Source organism: Schistosoma mansoni, chromosome 3 (assembly GCF_000237925.1).
Source record: "Schistosoma mansoni strain Puerto Rico chromosome 3, complete genome".
NCBI classification, from domain to species: domain Eukaryota; kingdom Metazoa; phylum Platyhelminthes; class Trematoda; order Strigeidida; family Schistosomatidae; genus Schistosoma; species Schistosoma mansoni.
This window is the reverse complement of record NC_031497.1, coordinates 21,330,157-21,353,598: the sequence shown is the minus strand read 5'-3', so window position 1 is coordinate 21,353,598 and position 23,442 is coordinate 21,330,157. Positions and strand designations below refer to the sequence as shown.

The 23,442-nt window shown below is 34.0% G+C and overlaps 2 protein-coding genes and 1 non-coding gene across 3 annotated transcripts; 1 reads left to right on the top strand and 2 right to left on the bottom strand.

The window, feature by feature from the left end:
- Positions 1–674: 674 nt before the first annotated feature.
- On the bottom strand, positions 675–929 carry Smp_202160 (uncharacterized protein; the record flags this gene model as incomplete). Its single annotated transcript, XM_018799621.1, has 1 exon — positions 675–929. The coding sequence occupies one exon, from the start codon at positions 927–929 to the stop codon at positions 675–677; it is 255 nt and encodes an 84-aa protein (XP_018651391.1).
- An 8,459-nt stretch (positions 930–9,388) lies between these two features.
- Smp_tRNA_02370_Pseudo_TTG.1.1 lies at positions 9,389–9,463 on the bottom strand. The gene has a single exon. It is a non-coding gene (tRNA).
- A 12,620-nt stretch (positions 9,464–22,083) lies between these two features.
- Smp_134870 (putative early growth response protein) lies at positions 22,084–23,442 on the top strand (the record flags this gene model as incomplete). The annotated part of the gene is made up of 2 exons (XM_018799619.1): positions 22,084–22,264; positions 22,352–23,442. The coding sequence occupies 2 exons, from the start codon at positions 22,084–22,086 to the stop codon at positions 23,440–23,442; spliced, it is 1,272 nt and encodes a 423-aa protein (XP_018651390.1).

Here is a 23,442-nt window from a genome sequence, read left to right as displayed (position 1 = left end):
TTAGTACAACAATGAGAGTATTCCTAATCGTCATTTTCGCGTCACTATGGAGCCTGTGATTGAACGGTTGTAAATACATTCAAGTACTGAAGCTTTTGAAGGTTATATGGAAAGTTTTAAATTCAGGAGTATGACCAGAAAAGATATTAAGAATGATAAAATTGTGGCTCATTTTCTTGCATTCATCGAAAAGGATGCCTACAGTTTATTAAAAACTTTGACATTTCCGGAAAAGCCTATTTTACTTCCTTATGCAACTCACAAGGAACTACCACTAGACAGTGTAAAGTGTACAAATTCCGATTGCAGCAAAGGAACAAAATTTCATTAAGTGGTTCGTCAGACATCGAAAATTCCACTACATTACTACGTCATCCCAATCCAATGTGTACTCAAGGTTATTCAGATAACAACTCATTGAGGTGTTGCGAAGCAGGTCACGAAGACGAGCACAAGTTTGGTAGATGTTTGTCTTGTCGCTAATTTCACTCATGTAATTCATGTGCTTCGTAATACCAAGTGCTTTAAATGTGATGACTAGAAGTATTCAAATAACTATACGAACCAAAATCTCCGAAATAGCTTAATTTAGACCAAACAGAATAATGTGTGTACAGACGAATGTATTATATTTGGAATTCAAAATCAGGCAGCCATCAAGTACAAAGGAATCATTAGTTCATACAAACACCACGACCATTACAGCTTAAAATGGAATCTAAGTTTCTGTAATCGATTGTACATCTTCTCCTTAGGTTCATTGTATGTCTGTCAGGCTGTGTATTGGATACAGACCCTGTATCATCTAGAATATACTCATTAGAATTAACAACTGAAATTGGAACGGACTCACCTCGTTCCTGGAATTGTATTTGACCGACATGCCAGTTGTGTGTACTTAAATCATTGACATCTAAAATTCGCACCATAAAAGAACAACATTTATGTAACAATTCCTACAATCTCTACCAATGAGAACACAAAGGAGCTGTCACTCAAAACCAAATTCAGAGTCTTCAATACAAATGTTAAAACAGATCTACTGTACGAAGCTGAAACTTGAAGAATTACCACAACCAAAACTAGAAGAGTACAAGTATTTGTGAGAAGCTCTCTACACAATATGCTTCAGATATATTGGGCAGAGACTATCAGCAATCAAATACTCTGGCAGAGGATAAACCAGACACAGGGAAAAGAATAAGACTAAAGAAGGGATTGTATCGGGAATTGGAGGCAAACATCAAAAGCACAAACAACACTTGGTGACATCTGTAAAAGAGAGAGTTGCATGTAAGTTCCTGGTTGCCGATCTATGATAACAGAGGGGAATCTGGCCTGATGACTTGTTCAATATGATGACATGACAATCATACAAAATCGAGACACAAAAACAAGAAATGAAGAATTTTTAGTTTAAAGTCAGCGGAATTGTAAATCCTTAAAATCCATTACAAATAGAAGCAAGCAATAGTGAAATATATAAAGTGTAGGATAAATGGAATAGTAATTCACCATACATCTATTTCATTTATGATTAGGATTCGGTAAGATGTCGAATGACATGGGTGTGTAGCTGGGTTAGTTTGAAGCAGATGACTTTAAGCTGTGGTGGACCTCAGAGAAAGAGCTTAGTTAAAATATAACAATACGCAAAGTTACCAACAATATACCAAAAGAATTAACACTACAAACCTAAGTGTGTGTCTATGATTAACGCAAAAGGTAACAAATTACAGTTAAATTATAAAAAGGTATATTGAGCAACAAAATGGTAACAGTGTTATGAAATAAATGTTACTTGTAAGCTGCTTTCTGAGATAACAACCACAAATAAGTTCACTTGGTTAACAAATGTTCCTCTGCACGTGATGGCACCAACAGCAAAATGAAGAAGATTAGATCCAGTAGTATTATTCAGTAATGATCCGGGCCAAAGCTCCAACGTAGTGTGGAATGGCCTAAAAGGATGTTATAATACTATTATAATCTTCAATCAAAGGCCGTGGCCGTTAAAGCAGAAGAATAGACGGCGGATACAACGTTTATATTTTTAAGAATCGCGGTAGTGAAAAAGTGTTATATATAAACAAAAAAATATTCGTTTCTTTACCCTTGATACAGAAAAACAATAGATATCGAATATAAGTGTGGTTACATATAAAGTGTGACAACTAAGAAAAATATGTGATCTTTAATTTGTTGTTACAAAAAATCACTAGATATAAATGTCACTATAAAGCTTGAGAGTAGTTCGGCAATTGAGTAGAAAGAGTTCACAAACTTGGCTTTGAAGGATCAATGATCTTCATAAAGATTTTGTGTTGTTTAGAAAGGACAGATAGCAGAAATCTTACGTAACTGAACTAAGCTGAATGTTCTGAACAGAAAAAAGCAATGGACTTTGATAGTTATTAACTAACATTGTTATATACTCTATATTATATCATCTTCCTTATTCATCATAGTTGTCAATAACAACATGAATTTACTCAGTTATTTCCAATAAGAAACAACATTTGATAAGACAGCAACCAAATGGTTTATTACATTTTTCATCAATACTCTTCATATTTCTCTCTACCTTCTGTCATATTTAAGAAAAAGATAATAAACAGAATAGGGAATATAATTCTAAGTTGTTTATGATCGACAGAATGAGATAGAATAAATCTATTCACACGTACATACATACTCTATAACATATTCTACAATTTTCATACATTAAATTGAAAATCCATGTTAAAACATGACTGAATAACTGTTTGATAAGAAATTACTTACAATCTTCTTCTTCATAATGTTGATTATTACTATTTCAGAAGGGGTTTTGTGGATATTATAGTCATTTTTTAATAGTTGAGATCGTGGATCAGTTGAAGTTAGACATTAACATCGTTGGATACCGGCCAACTCAGTGGTCTAGTGGTTAAGCTCTCGCGCGCGAAACTGATAGGTTCTGGGTTCGAATCTCGCTCGCGATGCGGGATCGTGGATGCGCACTTCTGAGGAGTCCCACAATAGGACGAAATGGCCGTCAACCAGTGCTTTCAGGTTTTCCATGGTGGTCTAGCTTCAATTGATTCATGATCTCAACTATTAAAAAAATTACTATTTCAGTTGAAACTTGAATTGGGAATAGAACAACTCGGTGAAACTAACTAATTTCAATTGTTAAAGTCCTTGAAGTCATAATTCATCAGTTGTATTTTCAATGTTATGCAAGTGTATGTAATTTTTACTTTATATTATTAAAAGTAGTATATTTTGATTGCCTCACAATTACTAGTTTCTTTTCTTATATTCAAATGATCACTTTTAATTAGTGATGAGTTTCTGCTTATACAACAAAACAATTTTCTCATTATAAGTAATATATTACTTATAGAGTAAATAAAAACATGTTATTTCAAAAGTGTTTCTTATATTACTTATATATATTACTTATAGAGTAAATAAAAACATGTTATTTCAAAAGTGTTTCTTAGATTAATAACAAGGAGCATAACCGATATATTATTGTAAACATATCTCTCTTTACAATTGTTGAGTCGGCTTCCGGAGAACTCCAACAGAGCCTCCAGAGGCTCATAAAGAGCCCCAGCCAATCAGAGTACGATAGAACATTCTAGAGTCCAACGTGGCATGCTACCATTGGTCGGTAGCAATATATGTCGTTAAATGGGTTGGCTGAAATAGGATGTTGATTTAACATATGCTAACATCTATAAATACCTATGTTTTTCTGTACAAGAATGAACCTTGCAGTAAAGTGTTTCTCTGATACTCGTGTCTTCTCTCTGGTGTTCAAGTCGGTGTATAGTTCTAGCCTGGGGTTATCCGAATAGCTTAGGATCTGAATAAAGCGTTCAACCTACAAGACATATCAACAATATATGAAATCGAAATATATTGTAGTTCAGTACATCTATCAGATATTTATTTAAGAGTAAATTTAATAAAATAATAATGACTTTTTGTGAAAACTTCAAGAGTCCATCTGGAAGCTCGTTATCTGTGAACTATAGAATTTCAATCCAACAGTTCAAAAATATCTCAGCTAATTCAAGATTTGAAGGTTCTAAACGCAATCCCGAAGGAAATTATTGGGTGTTAGGTAATGGGAAGTAGATCACTGACAGGAACTCTCCAACCCAGGTGTTTCCTAATTATCATTTGTCATAAACTGACCACTAAGTAGTGATTACTTGGTTGTAAGTTCTTCAGTTCTATATGAGGTGAATTGCCATTTGAACAGCTCAGCGATAACGTCTTAAACTATGAAGCTAAATGACCCCGGGCTTAATATCATAGGGAGCACGTATTCTGTGAATATTATTGGTAAGCCATGTTGAAAACTATCAACTAACTCGATATATAGGCTAAGTATTTTCTGTCGATATGAAATCAATTAGATCAGTGTTTACTCTAGAACTTGATTGTCAGAACTTAACCAACCTAATAGAACCATTCAAACATGATATTAGTCACTAATCAGTAACCAACTAGTTGTCAAGTTATTGCATATGTATCAGTCTGAAGAATCTGAAACTAAGACAAAACTACTGTTTAATATTATCTAATTTCCAAAGCTCATTATTTCAATAATTGCGATAGTTGAAATAAAAATACATAACTCAGTCACAAAGAAAATATATAATATCTAGTGACTTAAACATTCAATATTTGATCATATAGTTAAAAATTTTAAATTATATTTTACTTACTACAACTTAGAAACAATATTTATGATTAAAAGATTAGTACTATAATTTGAAATTGTGAGGATGGTCCACAGGTGAAGTCAAGGAAGCTGTAAGAAGCCCAGAAGGAGCCGGACGTATTCCATCCAATGAGCTTTGGGAAGAATATTCTAGAATCACTACGTGTAGCTTCCCTATTGGACAATGCTGATAACTCCCTGTGTGACGATTGGATAACTATAATGATGATTTCGTTTCTACTAAAAACTATAAATACTTGACAATTTTGTACCATAATCGACACTGTTTGGAATAACATTCCTTCTATTTGTTTTCTATCTTCTGATTTGTGACTTAGGAGGGTTCTGGCGTTCGAGTGCTCAAGTATTACGCGACAGACTAAGAAATCTAAGTTCAAGATATAACAGAAATGAACTAAAGTATTATTTAATATTTATTGTGTCGTGTGCTACTAATATCGACAGATATAAGTAGTATGTATCATAGAATAAGTTACTATCAATATGACATTTGATAACAAGTATAATGGTAATCATAACATAATGACATATTTATTAGTGTATATGTGTTTATTATAAAAAAAAGAAATATGTTTCATATTTATTAAAAAGAAAAAAGAAAAACAAATCATAAGCTCGGTAAGCAGAGATGGATAGTGGCTAGTAGTGGAATCCAGGACGCGACTGACCAGTTGCAGTCCTAACAAATCGATGGGAAGATTCAGACAAACAATACTGAATGAATTTAAATCATAAGCTCAATATGAAAACATGAAAATTTATTATCAAATAGCTTTTTATTTACTTATATGTCTGAAAGCATTACTACTACTACTACTACTACTACTACTTCTACTAATAACAATAATAATAATAATAATAATAATATTAGTAATAATAATATTCACACGTTTGTGAACAATAAAATGTCTAGTATCAACAATTCAGAATAACCATCAGGTCTTTTAAAATGAAATCCTCAACAACAACGAAAAAAGTATCATTTTCAATATCCATAGGTTACTTATTATTTATTTATTTATTTAAACATATAAATATTGGTACAAACGGGCACCAGATACATATGCGTCACACACAAAATTGTCATTTCATTTAATTGTGTTAGGGTTATGATACTGCCTGGGTGCCCAGACCGAAGCAGATGGTTTTCTTAAAGGGCCACACCCCCGAGCCTTTGACCTAAAGGTCTGATCCATAAGACAGTGGAGCATCGTAAGGAGATGCAGTCTCATGGTAGCCGGTGACCAACGATTGGTTCATACGCCATTTGTTCCTTCAGGATACTGGAGCCCATGTGCACTATTGGTTTGAAATCAGGGTTTTCTAACTCCCCTAGGTGGACTTTCCGTGTCCACCAACCTGATTAAAGCGCTGTACATTCGCTTTTCGTCCTTTCAATTTTGTAAACAACACCCCCGCCAAGAGAAGGCAATGAGTAGGACTTCCCTGATAGAGGCTGTATACGCGTAGCCGTGTGAGAGCATTTCGAGAGAGCGGACCCTCCCCACTCTTGGCTGTACCAGGGCATTCGGAGGCTATAGGTAACTTAATTTAACAGTAAACTAATTAATTTGAAAAAGTTCACCTACTTGATTTACTTTGTACTGGAATTATGAAATATTATAAAATCAGATGAAAAAAAATATTTAAATAAACAGAAGAAATTTAATAAATCATATTTGTTAAAATATATAAACATAATCAAATTTTAATGATTGATTCAGACATATTGGGTATCTTCTGCTGTGGTACTACTGTTGTATGGGTTACTTATATTCACATAATTAGTATATAACGATGGTCAGGCATTGAATGTATTTCAGTAGAAGATCGATAAGGAAAGAACGGGAACGGAATGTAATTGGTATGAAAATGCATGAACATTAATAATCGGAGACTATGAACTGATAGTTGCAGAAGGGACGTTGAAGATTGAGACAATTGATTGATAGTTTGCAAATTAAATATTTACTATATGGGCAAAGATGGATAGTGGCTAGCAGTGGAATCCAGGACGCACGTTTCGTCCTATTTGGGACTCGTCAGTTGGATGCACCTTCGTCTCAGAGTTGATGTTCTTTCTATCCACTATTCACCTTTGCTTATAAAGCTTGTGACTTCAAACAATATTGAGGCAGTCCGCACAGGATACATATATGACAACAAGAGACTGATCAATCGCAGTCTTAAATAACAATTGGAAGATATAACTAAACAACACCAAATGTACTTACTATATGATTCTCATATTTTACTGAGATATTCTGTAATTTCGTGCCTAAATACATTCGATTGTCCCTACTCGTGTTCTTTTTCACTACACTAGAATATATTATATATAACAGACCGATATCAAGTCACAATTTACTGGTCCAGTTAAAAGCTCGATGTCCATAATTCATTTAGGACGATAGATAGGACATTATAATATCTGGCACTGTTAAATGAAATATTCCCATACTAGTCCAATTCTACTGAGATCTTATTGGTAGTATCTCTAATGTGGAATTGGAAGAGAGTGTGAATAGTCTAGACAATATGAGTATGTTCACGTATGGGTAAAATCTTTTCAAATGAGCGACAAAAACCGTGTTCATAGCTTCCCATCAGTAACTTCAAATCATCTAATGGTAAATTTGACAACCTATCAAACTTCTACAAAGTGACTGACTAGTGACTTTGTAGTTATGGTTTTTATTTTAAACCTACAAGATATCTCCCTCATCATCATAAATCAAGATATTCAGAGAAATTTAATTTCCTAGAAAGCATACCTATATGAGATACTATCAATAATTAGATTAATATTTTGATTTCTAGATAATACGGTGAGCCGTTCGACACCGCTAAAGAAAGTATTTTGATACCTTATAGAATTCATAACATACAGTTCAACATGTGTTCACATGAATTGATTCAAGTAAGGTCAAGATATAAAAAAATATTTAGATTGAATTTAATCGGTTAAATTATTTCGTTCGTTTTTATTGGAGAGTTTGTAATAAATTAATAGAGGATATTCTTTTGTTTCAACAATATACATAGGAACAACCTGTTGTGAGATATCAACTCACTGAAGACATTGATGAACGGTTGTTCAACTTCGTGGATTGGTTGAAGTTAGACATTAACACCGTTGGATACCGGCTCAGTGGTCTATCGGTTAAGGGCTTCGCCTCGAGACTGGTAGGTCCTGGGTTCGAATCTCGCGAGTGCGGGATCGTGGATGCGCACTGCTGAGGAGTCCCATAATAGGACGAAACGGCCGTCAAGCAGTGCTTCCAGGTTTTCCATGGTTGTCTAACTTCAATTGACTCATGATTTCAACTATGCAAATAATGAATTAGATTTATATTTTAAATGAATCAACAAAAGTAATGTTGATCCCAATCACTGTATTCTTATCATTTATTCGTTTAAGCTTGATTCATCTACAGAAATGATAATTATGTATATTGTGAAGCTTGTATTAAAACACCTAATTATCACAAGATGATGGAAATACTAAACATTTATATAGATTCAACACAAAATTGTTCACTTCAAATATGGAAATAAATAAAAAATGTTCACAAAGTTTGAAAATGCGTGGGCTGTCAAATCACAATTTTATGAACCAGTAGGATACAAGAATGGGTTAGTAACAAATTACGTGTACAGATTAGTCATTTCCTTTTGTAAATACGTGAATCATATATACATATATTGTTCCAGATGATGTTTCACTTATCAACTATGGGATTTTTTAGGCATTATTATTATTTTTCACAGTTGAAATCATGAGTCAATTGAAGTTAGACAACCATGGAAAACCTGGGAGCACTGCTTGACGGCCGTTTCGGTCTAAAAATGGATTCCTCAGCAGTGGGCATCCACGATCCCGCACTCGCGAGAATCGAACCCAGGACTTACCAGTCTCGAGGCGAAGCCCTTAACCGATAGACCACTGAGCCGGCATCCAACGGTGTTAATGTCTAACTTCAGCCAATCCACGATTTTGAGCGACCGTTCATCAATGTCATCAGTGAGTTGATATCTCACAACAGGTTGTTCTTATGTATATTGTTGAAACAAAAGAATATCCTCTATTAATTTATTACAAACTCTCCAATAAAAACGAACGAAATAATTTAACCGATTAAATTCGATTTAAATATTTTTTTATATCTTGACCTTACTTGAATCAATTCATGTGAACACATGTTGAACTGTATGTTATGAATTCTATAAGCGCACTGCTGAGGAGTCCCATAATAGGACGAAACGGCCGTCCAGTGCTTCCAGGTTTTCAATGGTGGTCTAGCTTCAATTGACTCATGATTTCAAATGTGAAAAATACTAAATTCTCCACAAAACCCCTTCTCATCCATTATTATTATTGTTGTTATTATCATTCTTCTTCTTCCTATTATTATTATTAAAATCACTTAGTATTGTTTGTTTGAATCTTCCCATTGATGTTTTAGGACTGCAACTGGTCAGTCTCTTATCGGCATATGTGCATACTGTGCGTATTGCATCGATATAGCCCTAATTCATAAGCATTGTAAGCAAAGATGGATAGTAGCTAGCAGTGGAATCCAGGACGCACGTTTTGTCCTATTTGGGACTCGTCAACTGGATTTACCTGCATCTCAGAGTTGATGTTCACTCTGAGATTCGAACACAGTACCATTCGCTTCAAACGCCATCGCGTTATCCACTTAGCCACTAAGTAAGATCAGTATTTTCCTTTTGTCTATTAATTATTTAGAATACATCATTTACATTCATTCCATATCCCATGAAATCATGATATTGAATGAATTCATTTCATTCTACCAACTTTATTGTTCTTATTCTGTAAGAAGAAAAATTTATCAAGGGATCTAATTGTATGAAACTAAGAATAGAAATAGAAGAAATTTAAATTAAGCATTCAATATTAATAATAAGATATAAATAGTATTAAACAAGAAAATATTTTTAGAAATAATCAATTAGATTGTTTGTTTGTTTTTTGTTTTACAGCATATATCACAATTTGATTCCTAAGTAACAATATATATATATACTTCTATATTGTAATTTTGGTTGCTTGCTTACGCGCGCGCGCGCGCGCTCACGCACACACACACACACACGTACGTGTACACGAGCTTCTTTCTTTAAATTTGTTCAATAACTTTTATTGAAATATCCTTTATTTTTAAATTTACATAGTATTGGCTGTTTGAATATTCCCATTGATGTTGAGGCCTACAATTGATCAATTTATTATTATCAGAAGGGGGCCATCCAGTGCCTCCAGGTTTTTCATGGTGGTCTAGCTTCAATTAATTCATGATTTCAACTATAAAATTACTAATATCTCCACAAACCCCCCTTCTGATATTAATCAACATATGCTCACTAGTGACTGGCTTCAAGAGATATTTCCTGGAGTTCTAGTGAGAAGCAGTGACCAGTGGAGTTCAACCGAGTCTGTTGTGAGATATCGACTCACTGAAAACAATGGTGGACGGTTGCTCAATTTCGTGGATTGGTTGAAGTTACACATTAACACCATCGGATGACGACTCAATGATCTAGAGGTTAAGCGCTCGCGCGCGAAACTGATGGGTCCTGTGTTCGAATCTCGTGAGGCGGGATCGTGGATGCTCACTGCTGAGGAGTCCCAAAATAGGAGGAAACGGCCGTCCAATGCTTTCAGGTTTTCCATGGTGGTCTAGCTTCAATTGATTCACGATTTCAATTACACAATCTATTATTGGCATATGTGCATCCTGTATGGATTGCTTCAATATTGCTTTAAGTCAAAAACATTATAAGTAAAACTGGATAGTAGCTAGCAGTGGGATCCAGGATATGCATTTCATCCTAAGTGGATGACGTGATGGAGTTTGAAGCGAACAGTGATGGTTTTAAGTCACAAAGTGAACATCAACTCTGGGATGGAGGTACATTCAGCTGACGAGTTCTGAATAGGACGAAATGCGCGTTCTAGATTCCACTGCTAACCACCATCTATATCAGTTTATACTCTATTAATATAATAACACAAATAATTTTTCTTTCCTATTATAAAGTAATGTAGATGAGTTATTTAATTTATTTGTTCATGTTATAAGCTTATGATGGCTTACGATATAAACATTAATATTAATTAGTTCTCTAAGAAAACAAGGTGAAAATAAATATTTTCTTAAAATCAATAAGAACGTAATTGTAGATAATTCATTACCGGGACTTTCAATTGTCAAATCCATCGACTTGTTGATTGAGATCATGAATAGATTAATGTTAGACCACTACTGAAAACTTGGAAGCATTGGATGGTCGTTTCGTCGCAGTATAGAACTCATTGACATTGCACATCCACAATCCTGTTCGAGGGATTCGAACCCAGGATTTTCAGTCACGCGCGCGAACGCTTAACCCGTAGATCACTGAGCCGCCATCAAATGGTGTGTGTCATCGATTTAATTGTTATAATTTATTTATGTTATTTTGAATAACCAGATATTATATGTAGAACCAAATGTAAATTGTATAAAGTTTGAAGACGTTAGACAAATTTATGCTTTCTTTTGAAATTGTCTTGATCTGTTCACATTTACTTTCAAATGAACCATTAACATGATCTAGAAGTCCCACTCACTGCCTTCTCGTGGCATTACTGTTGTTTACGAAATTGAGGGGACGAAATGCGAATGTCCAGCGCTTTAAACGGGTTAACGGACACGGAATGTCCATCTAGGGGATTTGGAAAACCCTTATTCTAAACCAATGGTGCACATGGGGTCCAGTATCCTGAGGGAATAAATGGTGTATGAACCAATTGTTGGTCACCGGCTACCATGAGACTGCATCTCCTCACGATACTCCACTACCTTGTGGATCAGATCTTTAGGTTAAAGGTTCGGGGTGTAGCCATCTAAGTTAACCACTTGCTTTGTTCTGGGCACCTCAGCAGTATTACAGACCTCATACGAATCAAATGAGATTTGTGTAGCGCATATATATCTGGTGCTTCCTTGTACCAATATTTATATGTTTAAATAAAATAATAAATAAAATCTAGATAAATTCAGAATTTCAAATTTCAACCTGTAAAAGTGCCCATAGTCTATGATTAGGGAAATTCAAACACAGGATTTAATATAAATTATAGTGTGAGAAATGTGTTCATTCTTTATTATTGTATAAAGCTTGAATTTACAGTCATCGAATGAATGATATTTCTCATGTTTGATTCTTTATTCCATTTGATATTATTTCATTTTCTTTGGTTTGTCATGTAGTTAATGGTGAAACTATAATTTATGGACGACCTTCTAGCAACCCCAAAGTGACCCTGGAATGTTCATCTACAAACCAGTGTAAGGAATTAAGATTATAATTTACGGTTGAACATTAGGGTTAGGAATTAGATTTACTGTTTTCATCACGAAATGACATAAACTATACTGCCAAAATGGTATTTAGCCAAATGAGTGAATGAATTTCGCGCCAAAATCCAAGATCTGCAATCCTAAATTTGATTGGTTCGTCCATAAATTATAGTCTTGCCTGATTAATTAATTCGCTCTTTGCGTTAATCTAAGGTGTAAGAATTTGGATTGACGTATAGGTATGTCGTTCAGAAGAACGTTGAAAGCTCCACGATCAAACCATCCAGCTAAGAAAACAATACTTCATTTAATTCAAATATCTTGGTTGCGATTAAGGTTTTTTTTGTCTATAAATCAGAAATTGTATGGGTCCATGATTCTATATAATATACATATGATGTACTATGCCAATTTTCAAAGGCTTTAAATGTGCAATAAATTGTCTTCAGTACCTAGAAATTTATTATTAGAAGCAACTAGTGTTGATAGGACTGGCACAGCAAGGACAGCATTCCTACAGTTGAAGAACATATGCAACTCAAAACAACTATCAACGAATATCAAAGTCAGAATCTTCAATACGAACGTCGAGACAGTTCTACTGTACAGAGCTGAAACTTGGAGAACTACTACAACCATCACCAAAAAGAGAAGTATTTATAAGCAATTATCTACGTAAGCTACTCATTGTCCGTCGGCCGGATACCATCAGCAACAACCTATTATGGGAGTGAACAAATCAGCTTTTGGATGAACAGGAAATTAGGAAAAGACGTTGAAAGTGGATATTACATACATTGCGGAGTATGTGTTAACTTGGAATCTTAGTAGGAAAAGGAACAGAAGCAGACCAAGGAACGCATTGCGTCGGGAATCGGAAGCAGACATGAAAAGAATGAATAGCAACTGGAAACAACTGGAGAGGATTGTGGAGAACAGAGTTGGATGGAGAATGCTGGTGAGCGGCCTGTAGTATCGGTTGTTATGTTAAGCCCATATACTTTATTCTAGCTTCTGGCCAAGCTAATTCACCTATACATTATGAGTCATATTTTGATCTTGTTAATTATTCGCTTATTAACCTTGACTATATTTTTATATGAGCGTATATGTGTACCCTTCGTATCCTATTCATCATATGTCTGTCGTTCATTTTTGTCTGATTATAATATTGAGTAATGCTTGCTCATAGCGAGTTGGCTTCCCAGCCATCTCCACTATGCATCATCTTTGCTTCGCTCGCTTACACTTGCTCATGTGCCCACGGCTTTCTGGTCTGCATCATTCATCAATAAAAATGTAGTTGCCGCTTCCTTTTGCCTTCTGATTTTATACACCGTTAAGATCGGTATAATAACGGTTATCGAAGTGAACTATTATTGAAGCACGGCACTACATAACCGGTAATCCCGACGTACGAACACGCAACACAATTGGCGATCCCGACTTACGAACGCGAAAATATAATTGGTAATCCCGACTAGCGAACACGCAACAGGCCTATGCTCCTCGACGAAGCGTAAAATGCGTAAGTAAGTGAATAGTGTTCTCCCCAATTATTTGATTTTTTCTAGCTTTCTGAAGAATAATAAATATATCAAGACCTTCAATTTTCAAATTGAGTTGAGATTATGATTAACTTCCATCACGTTAAAATTTATTAACCTTTGTATCTCATGTTATCAAGTTGGACTTCTATTCATTGAACAGAATTATGCTCTGAGATTGACTATTGAAGACGGGTGTGTTTGAGAAGTGAATTAACATTTTAAGGCATTATATATGAACTCCTTAGACAGATTGGGACACATAGCCACCTCTCTTCATTATTCCATTCTAGAAGTGCAGGTAGGCAGGGTCGTCCAATTTCACTATTCCTTTGCAATTTTGAAGTTGATGACTTTCTGGAAACAGCCCTGGTGGAAGTAAGTAATGGTGTTGCAGATATGTTACCTGGAGAAAGACTTTTCGATGCTGACGTAGTGTTGATCTGGGTGTAAAAAGTCCGGTTTACAAGGCGTAAGTGAGTTCAGTCTTGCTCTGTACACGTGCAATTTTACCTCTTAAGGGTTAGTATGTCTGACGACTTTCTGTGTTTGACCATCGTCGTCTTCGAATGATTGCTGACATCCAGTGGTAACAGCATGTTAACAGTGTTGAGGTCAAGCGATGTGTGTTCAGGCTCAGTGACAATTATTTAGTTGATATCAACTCAGAATATCTTGGGTTGAGACATGTTTTATGAGTGTCATCCCACTGACTTCCATATCATACTTTATTTGCCCACACTGGAGTCTGTGGTAATACCAGAGAGGAAATTTTCTTTGCTGAATTCTCTAAATTTTTATTCAATGACAAAATGGGTTATTTTAATTATATGAAGAGATAATCATTTTATAATATGGTCCCGTAGTGTGAAAGAAAGCCGTTTAGTAAGTACTAGCTTCTTCATGTCCATCACAACTATCTGGTTGAAATCTTAGAGAAAGTGCAACTGATTGACTTGAGATGTTATCAAACATGGTTCAGAACAGAAACCGATGGGAATCTTGCTCTTGTTAATATAATAGAAATATAGATACTAAGAAACCGGTATAAAATCATAAATTCTATGGAAAATATATTATAATAACTTTTTGATATAACAGCAGAATTTAAATATTCCCTGTTTCTGTGTTATACTGCTATATTACAATAGTCTGAGCGTTGATTGAGGCTATACTACCACCAAATTGGATACTCGGTCGATACGCGATACAAAGACTGTATCACATTATACCTGATACACAACTAATAATAGACAATCAGAGTACAGAGAAGATAATATTTTATTCAGCACGATTAAAAGCAGTGTACACTTAGTGAGTTCAGACTAGAGATAGGAAAACACAAATTAGATAGTCATTAATAAGTCTCTAAGAGTTTACATTCAGTGATCAATCACATTTGTTTACGTTACCATAGATCATTTCCGAATAAAGTTAAACGAATACTTTCACAACAGTTGGGAACAAAGCGCATGGAAAGGAACCTCAAAAATATAGTACATGCAATATCTAGTCACTTAAGCTAATGGTCACATTGCTACTTGATCAAACATTACAATGGTCACTACTCAGTTACTGATCTAGTTGTAAGAAGGAGTTGTATTTGCAAAAACTGCAGGGACTAAAATCAAATCATTTCATTTTTTTGTAGACAGAAACGATTTTATTTCGTTTGTTTTAATCAGTTATTATGTTTGGATATTCCATAAACAGGCAGTCTGTTTAACATAGTTAACACGAATCTACATTTATTCACATTCCATACATAATATAAAAAGTGTATTTTATGGTTATCTATTAGACTAACTAATTTCATTCTCGATCATACACTAGGGCCATAAATGGTCGGAGGTTTTTCTCATCAGATCTGCTACACATAGATACACTTTTTTGCTTACTAGAATTTCATTATATTTCACACCTAGTGACTCATATTTACACTGATAATTTCTTAATTCAATATCATAACATGATTGTATAATTGACCTGCTAAAGTGATTACAAGGTTACTCAAATTTCGTTAAAAGTTTTGAAATCAAACTAGAAATGATAGCTGCAAGTATCTTTCCTTAAATTCAGTTTTTTTCATAGGCTTTACCTTTGTCCGATTGGTTGCCGTTGCCTTCAATCCACTAAAAATTCTATGTGCTTGAAGGTCATGTTTTCGTTATTGTATATATAGAGTTGCATCATTTCGTTTTGTTCTATTTGTTCTACCTCGAATATCAAGTTTTTCTACAGTTTTTCTTATCTTTGTGTTAGCGGCCAGGCGTCGAAGTGTTATACGCTAGCTGCTATGATCGATTTAGGCAGCAAAACTGATCGCATCAGAGTAGCCCAACTGTTCCTGATTCCGTAAGTATTGAAGCCTTAGCACTAAACTATAATCGTAAATCGGAGCCCAACTACGGTGAAATTATTCATTACCATTTAGATTAGGGTTCTTATTAACTTAACACAGTCATCTAGTAATCAATTCTATGAACCCTATTTGTTTTTGATGATTTTAATGTTTGGTTATGTTCTTGAAAAAACGTTAACCAGATTGGCAAGTGTAACTTTGAAGTCATCTTTAGTTACTATCAATAAAAATGTTTACAAATATAATCCCCTTTTTAAAATTTACACAGAATAACATATCATTAGTAACAGATGGATACTGTTGAAGTGTCTCATACTAGGATGAAACACCCGTCCAGTGCTTCCAGTCTTTCAATGGTGGTTTAACATTGATCGGTTCATGATTTCAATGAAACTCAGCAATCTCCACAATCATATACATTTTTACATCTACAATAATCTTATTGTAGAAGGTTGATAGCAAGTGTAATTATTATTAGAATATATTCGAATAACTAAATTATTATTGTAGTTCAGCCAATCAAACGTATCATTTAATTACTAATTTTAGAATTTAAATTTTCGTTCAATTCTAATAATAGATTTCAGCCAACAGAATTATGAATCAATAAAATATTGACTGATGAAAGAAACTGTCACGTGAAAGATGAATTATACTTTGGTTAATTAATCATATGACTTATTACTAAAAATAAAAGCTAAATAGGGTATTTAGCCTAGTAATATAGACTTATAAGTGATTAGTTATCATTGCGTATGGATGATACTGTAGGACTAGTTATCGTTATTACAATATTTCTAACCACAACGAAGAAAAAAACAACTACAGGGGTATGTTAAGCTTAACACACCTCCAACTCTTTCATGATTACATCATTTCATCGATCAAGAGGAAAAAAAAGGATTTTATGTTACTGCTTCTTCTTCTTCAGTAAACGTCAAATAAAATGAGTTTTCATCCGAAATTATTTTATTTTTAATTAACTAATCATTCTTTATCTAAATAAAAATTGTAGTAACATTCAATCTAACCGGTAGGCCATTGTTATTTATCATATTTCTTGCATAGGTATCTCATACAATGTATGTTTAGACAGATATTTTTCCCTAGTATGGATAATCTCTACCAGTGTACATCCACGAAGTCAGAACCTTTAAATTTCGTCAGCTCAGTAGTTTTAAGGTTAAGTTCTCGCTACAAGATCTAAAGGTACCTGCTCGTTGATAACGCATCCACACTACTGAGTCCCGTACTAGAACGAATCAGCTGAGTAACGTCTCCTGGTTTTCAGTGGTCATTGAACTAAGGTGAGTCAGTAATGTCAATTATGAAATTTTAAACTGAACTACTTTCAAATTTGTATCTGTCCAACTAGAGTTGTAGTGATATGAACTTTCAAGCTGAGTAGTGTACAATTCCAGGTTTGAGCCTTTAGATTAAAGATGGTCTTTTGAAGGGTTTATTGTAATCTTGATTTTCATGACGATTCCATTTCATTTATCCCCTTGATTTTATATTTCTGATGTCTGGGTTCTCATTAAAATCGATAATATTAGTTTTCCCTCCTATGTCTTTATTCTTGTCAACTCCCTATCTTGCGCTAACATGAGGTATGTCAAGTTGATATGCAATGGGTTTGTGGCAGTTAGCACGTTGTCTATGACTGGCAATAGCGAATTGTTGTGAGTAGATCTGATTTCACCCGCTTCGAACCCAAATACATTTATCCACAGACGTTTAAATCGTAAAATTATAACCTATTTATTAACTACGCAACGTTACTTGTAAAGAGTTCAACAAAAAACTTGGATATGACCATAATCTATGAACGACCTTCGAGAGGAACCAAAGTGACTCTGAGAAAATACAACTATCTAGTAGTTTTAGAGCAAGGTTATGAATTAATGTGTGAAATCCAGTTTAGGAATTAGTGTAAAAAGTAAGGGTTAAGAAATAGAGTTAGTGTATTCATCACGAATTGACATGAGCCATAAAGCTGGGATGCCATTTGACCACATGGATGAGTTTCGCGCGAAAATCCAGGGGACAAAATCTGAAATTCCATTGGTTAGTCTATAAATTATAGTCTTGTTAAAAACTGTGCAAGAAATTAATCATTCCTAATCAACTGATGTACATTAAATATAATAGCTTCTGTCACCAAATTATATAATACCTGAGGATGTTATTGTTTAGTTTCCAGAAAGCTAGCACCCCGATTAAATTCATCATTGAGATGATGCATGAGGAACTGTGTGAAAATACTATAACAACTTGTGAATTATCACTGAACAATTGAAGATTATCGATAATCAACCAACGATTTCATTACGTTTACATACATGGTTGTATTTTTAAAGTGATTCCTCATTCAATACAGTTTAAACAAATAAATACAACAAACCAATATCCTGAAAGCATAACACTGCAATTAACATTTAACTACACATCAACTGAATTTACAAAACTAAACGATAAGTTACTCATATCTTTAAATTAGCAACGAATACATTCAGAAAAGGTTAAAAATACATTTCAAAATATTCCATCATTTGAACAACCAATCAAATTTCAAGGTTGAAACTATTCGAATATCAGCCTATCAATTATGTAAATTGAAAAAATTTTTTTTTCAAATGTATAAACTTATTTGGCATAACAGACATGCGTGGGCGTTTATTTTTTTTAATCGCTACATGCTATTCACATGTGACGACTATGGATCAATACATAAACTAAATTCCAAATTAGACATATATCCTAATGAATTAAATGATCATTGATAGATTTATTATAAGTAGCTAATTGACGTGTTAAAAATTGATTATTGTAAGGGAGAAAAAAAACAATATTACTAAAATCAGTAATATACAAGCATGGCGTCTAAAATGAATGAGAATCTCTTTTATCAATATAAGAAAATTTACTTTCTTAGTTTAGATCTAGAACTCAAATATTATTATCATTGATCTGAATGTATCTAGACGAATTAAATAGATTGATTAAATTTACATATAGTTGAAACCATGAGTCAATTGAAGTTAGACCACCATGGAAAACTTGGAAGCACTGCTTGACGGTCGTTTCGTCCCATTATGGGACTCCTCAGCAGTGCGCACCAACGAGACTGGTAGGTCCTGGGTTCGAATCTCGCGAGTGCGGGATCGTGGATGCGCACTGCTGAGGAGTTCCATAATAGGACGAAACGGTCGTCAAGCAGTGTTTCCAGGTTTTCGATGGTGGTCTAGCTTCAATTGACTCATAGTTTCAACTATGAAATTACTAAATTCTCCACAAAACCCCTTCTGATCTAAATTTACACAGATATTGGATCTTCCAGTTGAACCATGTTTAACATTATAAAACTGTACTAAAAAAGTAATCTGTGGTAATTTTTTTATCCTTAAAATAGTTCCGTGATTTTAGGAGATGTTTAATAATAAAATACATGAAAATCATTGTCCTTTCTAATCTAAGAAGTATTCAAACAATTTAATAAACTTTACACTACGACTTGACTCTAATTAATACAGAAGTGTATAGTACAACAAGTAGTTTGTTAGACTGTAATGGTAAAAATAACAAATAATTTCAGCATACTACTTTCTTTTTAAAGAGAAGTTCATTAACAGTGTGAATGTTTCAGAAATGTAGCTAGACAGGTTTACTTTTTGTATAGACGTTAACATAAACCGGTGAACCATTGGAAATTAGGTCACACTACACATCTAATTATTTTAATCCATGACTATTTAGTAGTGTGCACTTACATGTCTAGACAAAATTAACCCCAAGAATATCAGTCTGTATAGTGTGGGTTACTTATCTCCACATAAGTAGTATATAACGATGGTCGGGTATTGAATGTATTTCAGTAGATCGATAATGAAAGAACGAGAACGGGACGCAGTTGGTAAGACAATGTATGAACAATAATAATCGGAGACTGTGGACTGATATTTGCAGAAGGAATGGTCAAGATTGAGACAATTGATTGATAATTTGCAAATAAACTGTCAGATTTTAGTGAGATAGTCTGTAATTTTCGTATCACACACATTCGATTGTCTCCACCCGTGTTCTTGTTCACGACATATGGAGTGACATAAAACCAATAAACCAGAACCAGCTGGTCTACAATTTTCAAACGACCTCGGAACAAACTTTCTGATCTACCTGGTTTCAATAGCTAACTGACTACATCCAAACCAGGATGAAAATTATCTGTAAACTATACAAAGCTCCTGAAAACACCCGAGTATATGTCTTTACAACTAATCAAAATAAAAACTCGACCCAATTCATAATATGATGAAATGTAAGCATTTGTGTATCTATTGGTCAGATGATAGTTAGCCACAACAATCAACATTTAGGAAAAGATTCAAACCTTGAAAATAATCAGGTCGCATAGTATTTCAGTTGTCAGAGCGGAAGACTACTTACACCAAAGTTATTATTTTGAAAGTCGCTGCCGAGTTTATTTTTCAGTGAACTCAAATAAGTACACGTACGAGTACTTAGCTTTGAGTCATATCTTCTGATATGACGATTGGTGTAACTAGAGCCATTTGGGGTTCGGACCTAGAAATTGTTGGAAAAAAGTTGAATGCTTTAACTTCTAACGTTTTCTCATAGACTTCGGTCATCATTTGTGTACAACTTACTACTTAGAATAGATGGTATGTAGCTAGTCGTGGAATCCGTGACTCGTGCGCATACATGTCGACAATAGCTGATAGAGACTGAGCTCTGGTTATCAAGAATTGGACCAAGCAAACGCTTACCCATGATGACATGTACAACTTTTCATATCTATAAGTGAGTATAGTATATGAAATAATAATTGTAATAATGACAATAATAGTAGAGGTTACAATGATCATACATATAGCAAAATAACAAAACAGGATAGTGGCTAGCAGTGGAATCAAGGAAGTGTGCTTCATCCTATTTGGGACTCGTCAGCTGGATGTACTTGAATCTCAGAGTTGATTTTCACTCTGAGACTTAGACTCAGTACCGTTCGCTTCAAACGCCATTGCGTTATCCACTTAGCAAAACAACAATAACGGAATATGTTTACGACAAAAAACTGGTCGAAAGGGAATAAACATCAATGAATCAATACAATTACTATGTATATATTAAGAATGTGTTAATGTAATCCACGCTTAAACTTGTAAATTAGTAGATAAATGATAATATCTTAGATGACTGCATTTTATGTACAGCAGTAAAGTTAAGCAAACACATTTGGACAACTTATATAGACAAGTTTATACATTCTGCCGTAGCTAGTTACAACAGATAGATATCCAACGTTTACGTTAATTCCTACATCAAGTACTTCCACTGATTTATGTGATAAGAGATATACTCAAATTTATAAGTTCTCTACAAAGCTGAAAACTTGACTATAAATTTCACTGAAATTATTCATATTTTCCCCCATTATTTAAAGGCCAAGATCATTCATCATCATACTAAAAGAACCATACATTTTGCTATTAAAAAAAATTTGTGAATCCTTCAGAAGAAGGATTAATGAAACGATTCGTATTTATCTGTATTGAAAAAAGAAATGATTTGAGGAGAAAAGTAATTATGATTCCAGGAATTTTTGATGGAGATAAAACATTTCATAAGAAAATAAACGGCAAAATTATTATGGGAATTTAGAAAAACAACATGATGAAATCACACCCACCACTTCCCAATTGTTAACGTCAATAAGAATTCATGAAGTAATCGAACTTTGACGGCTCATCTTTTTTAAAACCAAAGGGGTGTGATCTATAATGTCTGAAACTAATATTTTTAAGTTGATTGGCTAATTTCAAGGTTAATCCAAGTTACTTGTTCGCTTTTAATTGGTTGATAAATTTAGCGATAAATTTTAGTTACTTAAAATAACAATGCGTTGGTGGGATAACTTCTATTGGTTACAGATGACTAGGTGTTAATCGGCAAGATAAATACGAGTTGTAGTACAGATGATACGCATATTAATAGGTGAGAATGCTAAGAACGTTAAACAGTAACCTAATAGACTGGATGCTACCGACTGGTGATATTAAGGCAGCTTTTAATGATATACCGACTGGACATACACCAACTTATGCAACCGATGATAGTTATAAAGATTTTTCTAAATGGGAAAACTTAAATACTCCAACACCACTTGACAAAGAATCTGACAACTATTTCATATATCCACCGAACCCAGTAATAAAAGGTAAGTTCATCTTCCATCTTGAAGAGTAACACTTAAATTGACATTTTTCCTTAAATTAGAAATTAATCTCTTCGCTTTCCATTTCAGTTGAGCCAAGTGAAGATGAACAGAATATTCAAAACAGAAATAATTCACAATTACTTGAAGTACAATACTTAAAACCGCTGGCTACCAATACAAATGATCAAACAGTCACTCAACCGCAAATTCAGTCTCCTTTGGTTTATTTGAATTTAGAATCACATCCGAATTCATCTAATACTGAAGAAATAAAATTAGAAATATTGAATGAAGCAGTATCATTGGAATCCCACACGACTCCAATTAAAAATTATAACTCAGATGCTATATTTGATCACTGGTCGACCGATTCTTTATTAAACTCGACGAAATTTAATACTGATACTGTCTCCTCTAACTATAGAAACCTATATGATAATACATATAACATACCAGAAAATCAAACACCATGGTCTACATATCAAACTAGTGATATTGTTATTATTCCAACTATCGATGGTAATAGTAATCATAATGGAATTATCAGTGATCAGCGAAGCTATGTAACTCCAGAAAGAGTTCCCACCTGTTCTACATGCTCTGTATCAAATAAAGCAATAGATAATAAATTTGATTTTAATCAGTGTAAAAGTGAATATTATTACAATACCATACAGACTGAACCAAAATCTATTCATAACAAATGTCAAAAATTATCTGATCAACAGAAACCATTTATATGTGGTATATCAAGTTGTAACAAACGTTTTGTTCGAATTGATGAGCTTAAACGTCATCAACGTACACATAGTGGAATTAAACAGTTTATATGTGATATTTGTGGAAAAGGATTTACACGAAGTGATCATTTGATGACACATCGTCGTACACATACTGGTGAACGACCATATGAATGCAAAATATGTGACAGACGATTTGCACGTTCCGATGAACGTAATCGTCATACTAAAACACATATGCGTGATAAACCAAGAAGAGGACGTAAACCTAGAAATGCATCTATTCCTTCTTCAACAACATTATCATCATCGTCATCAAAAGAAGTAGTAGTATCAACTAACTTTCCTAATTACAATGTACATCCATATTATTCTATGCCATCGGACCATATATCATTTATGCACAGAAATACCACTAATAACAATGATATTGTGTAG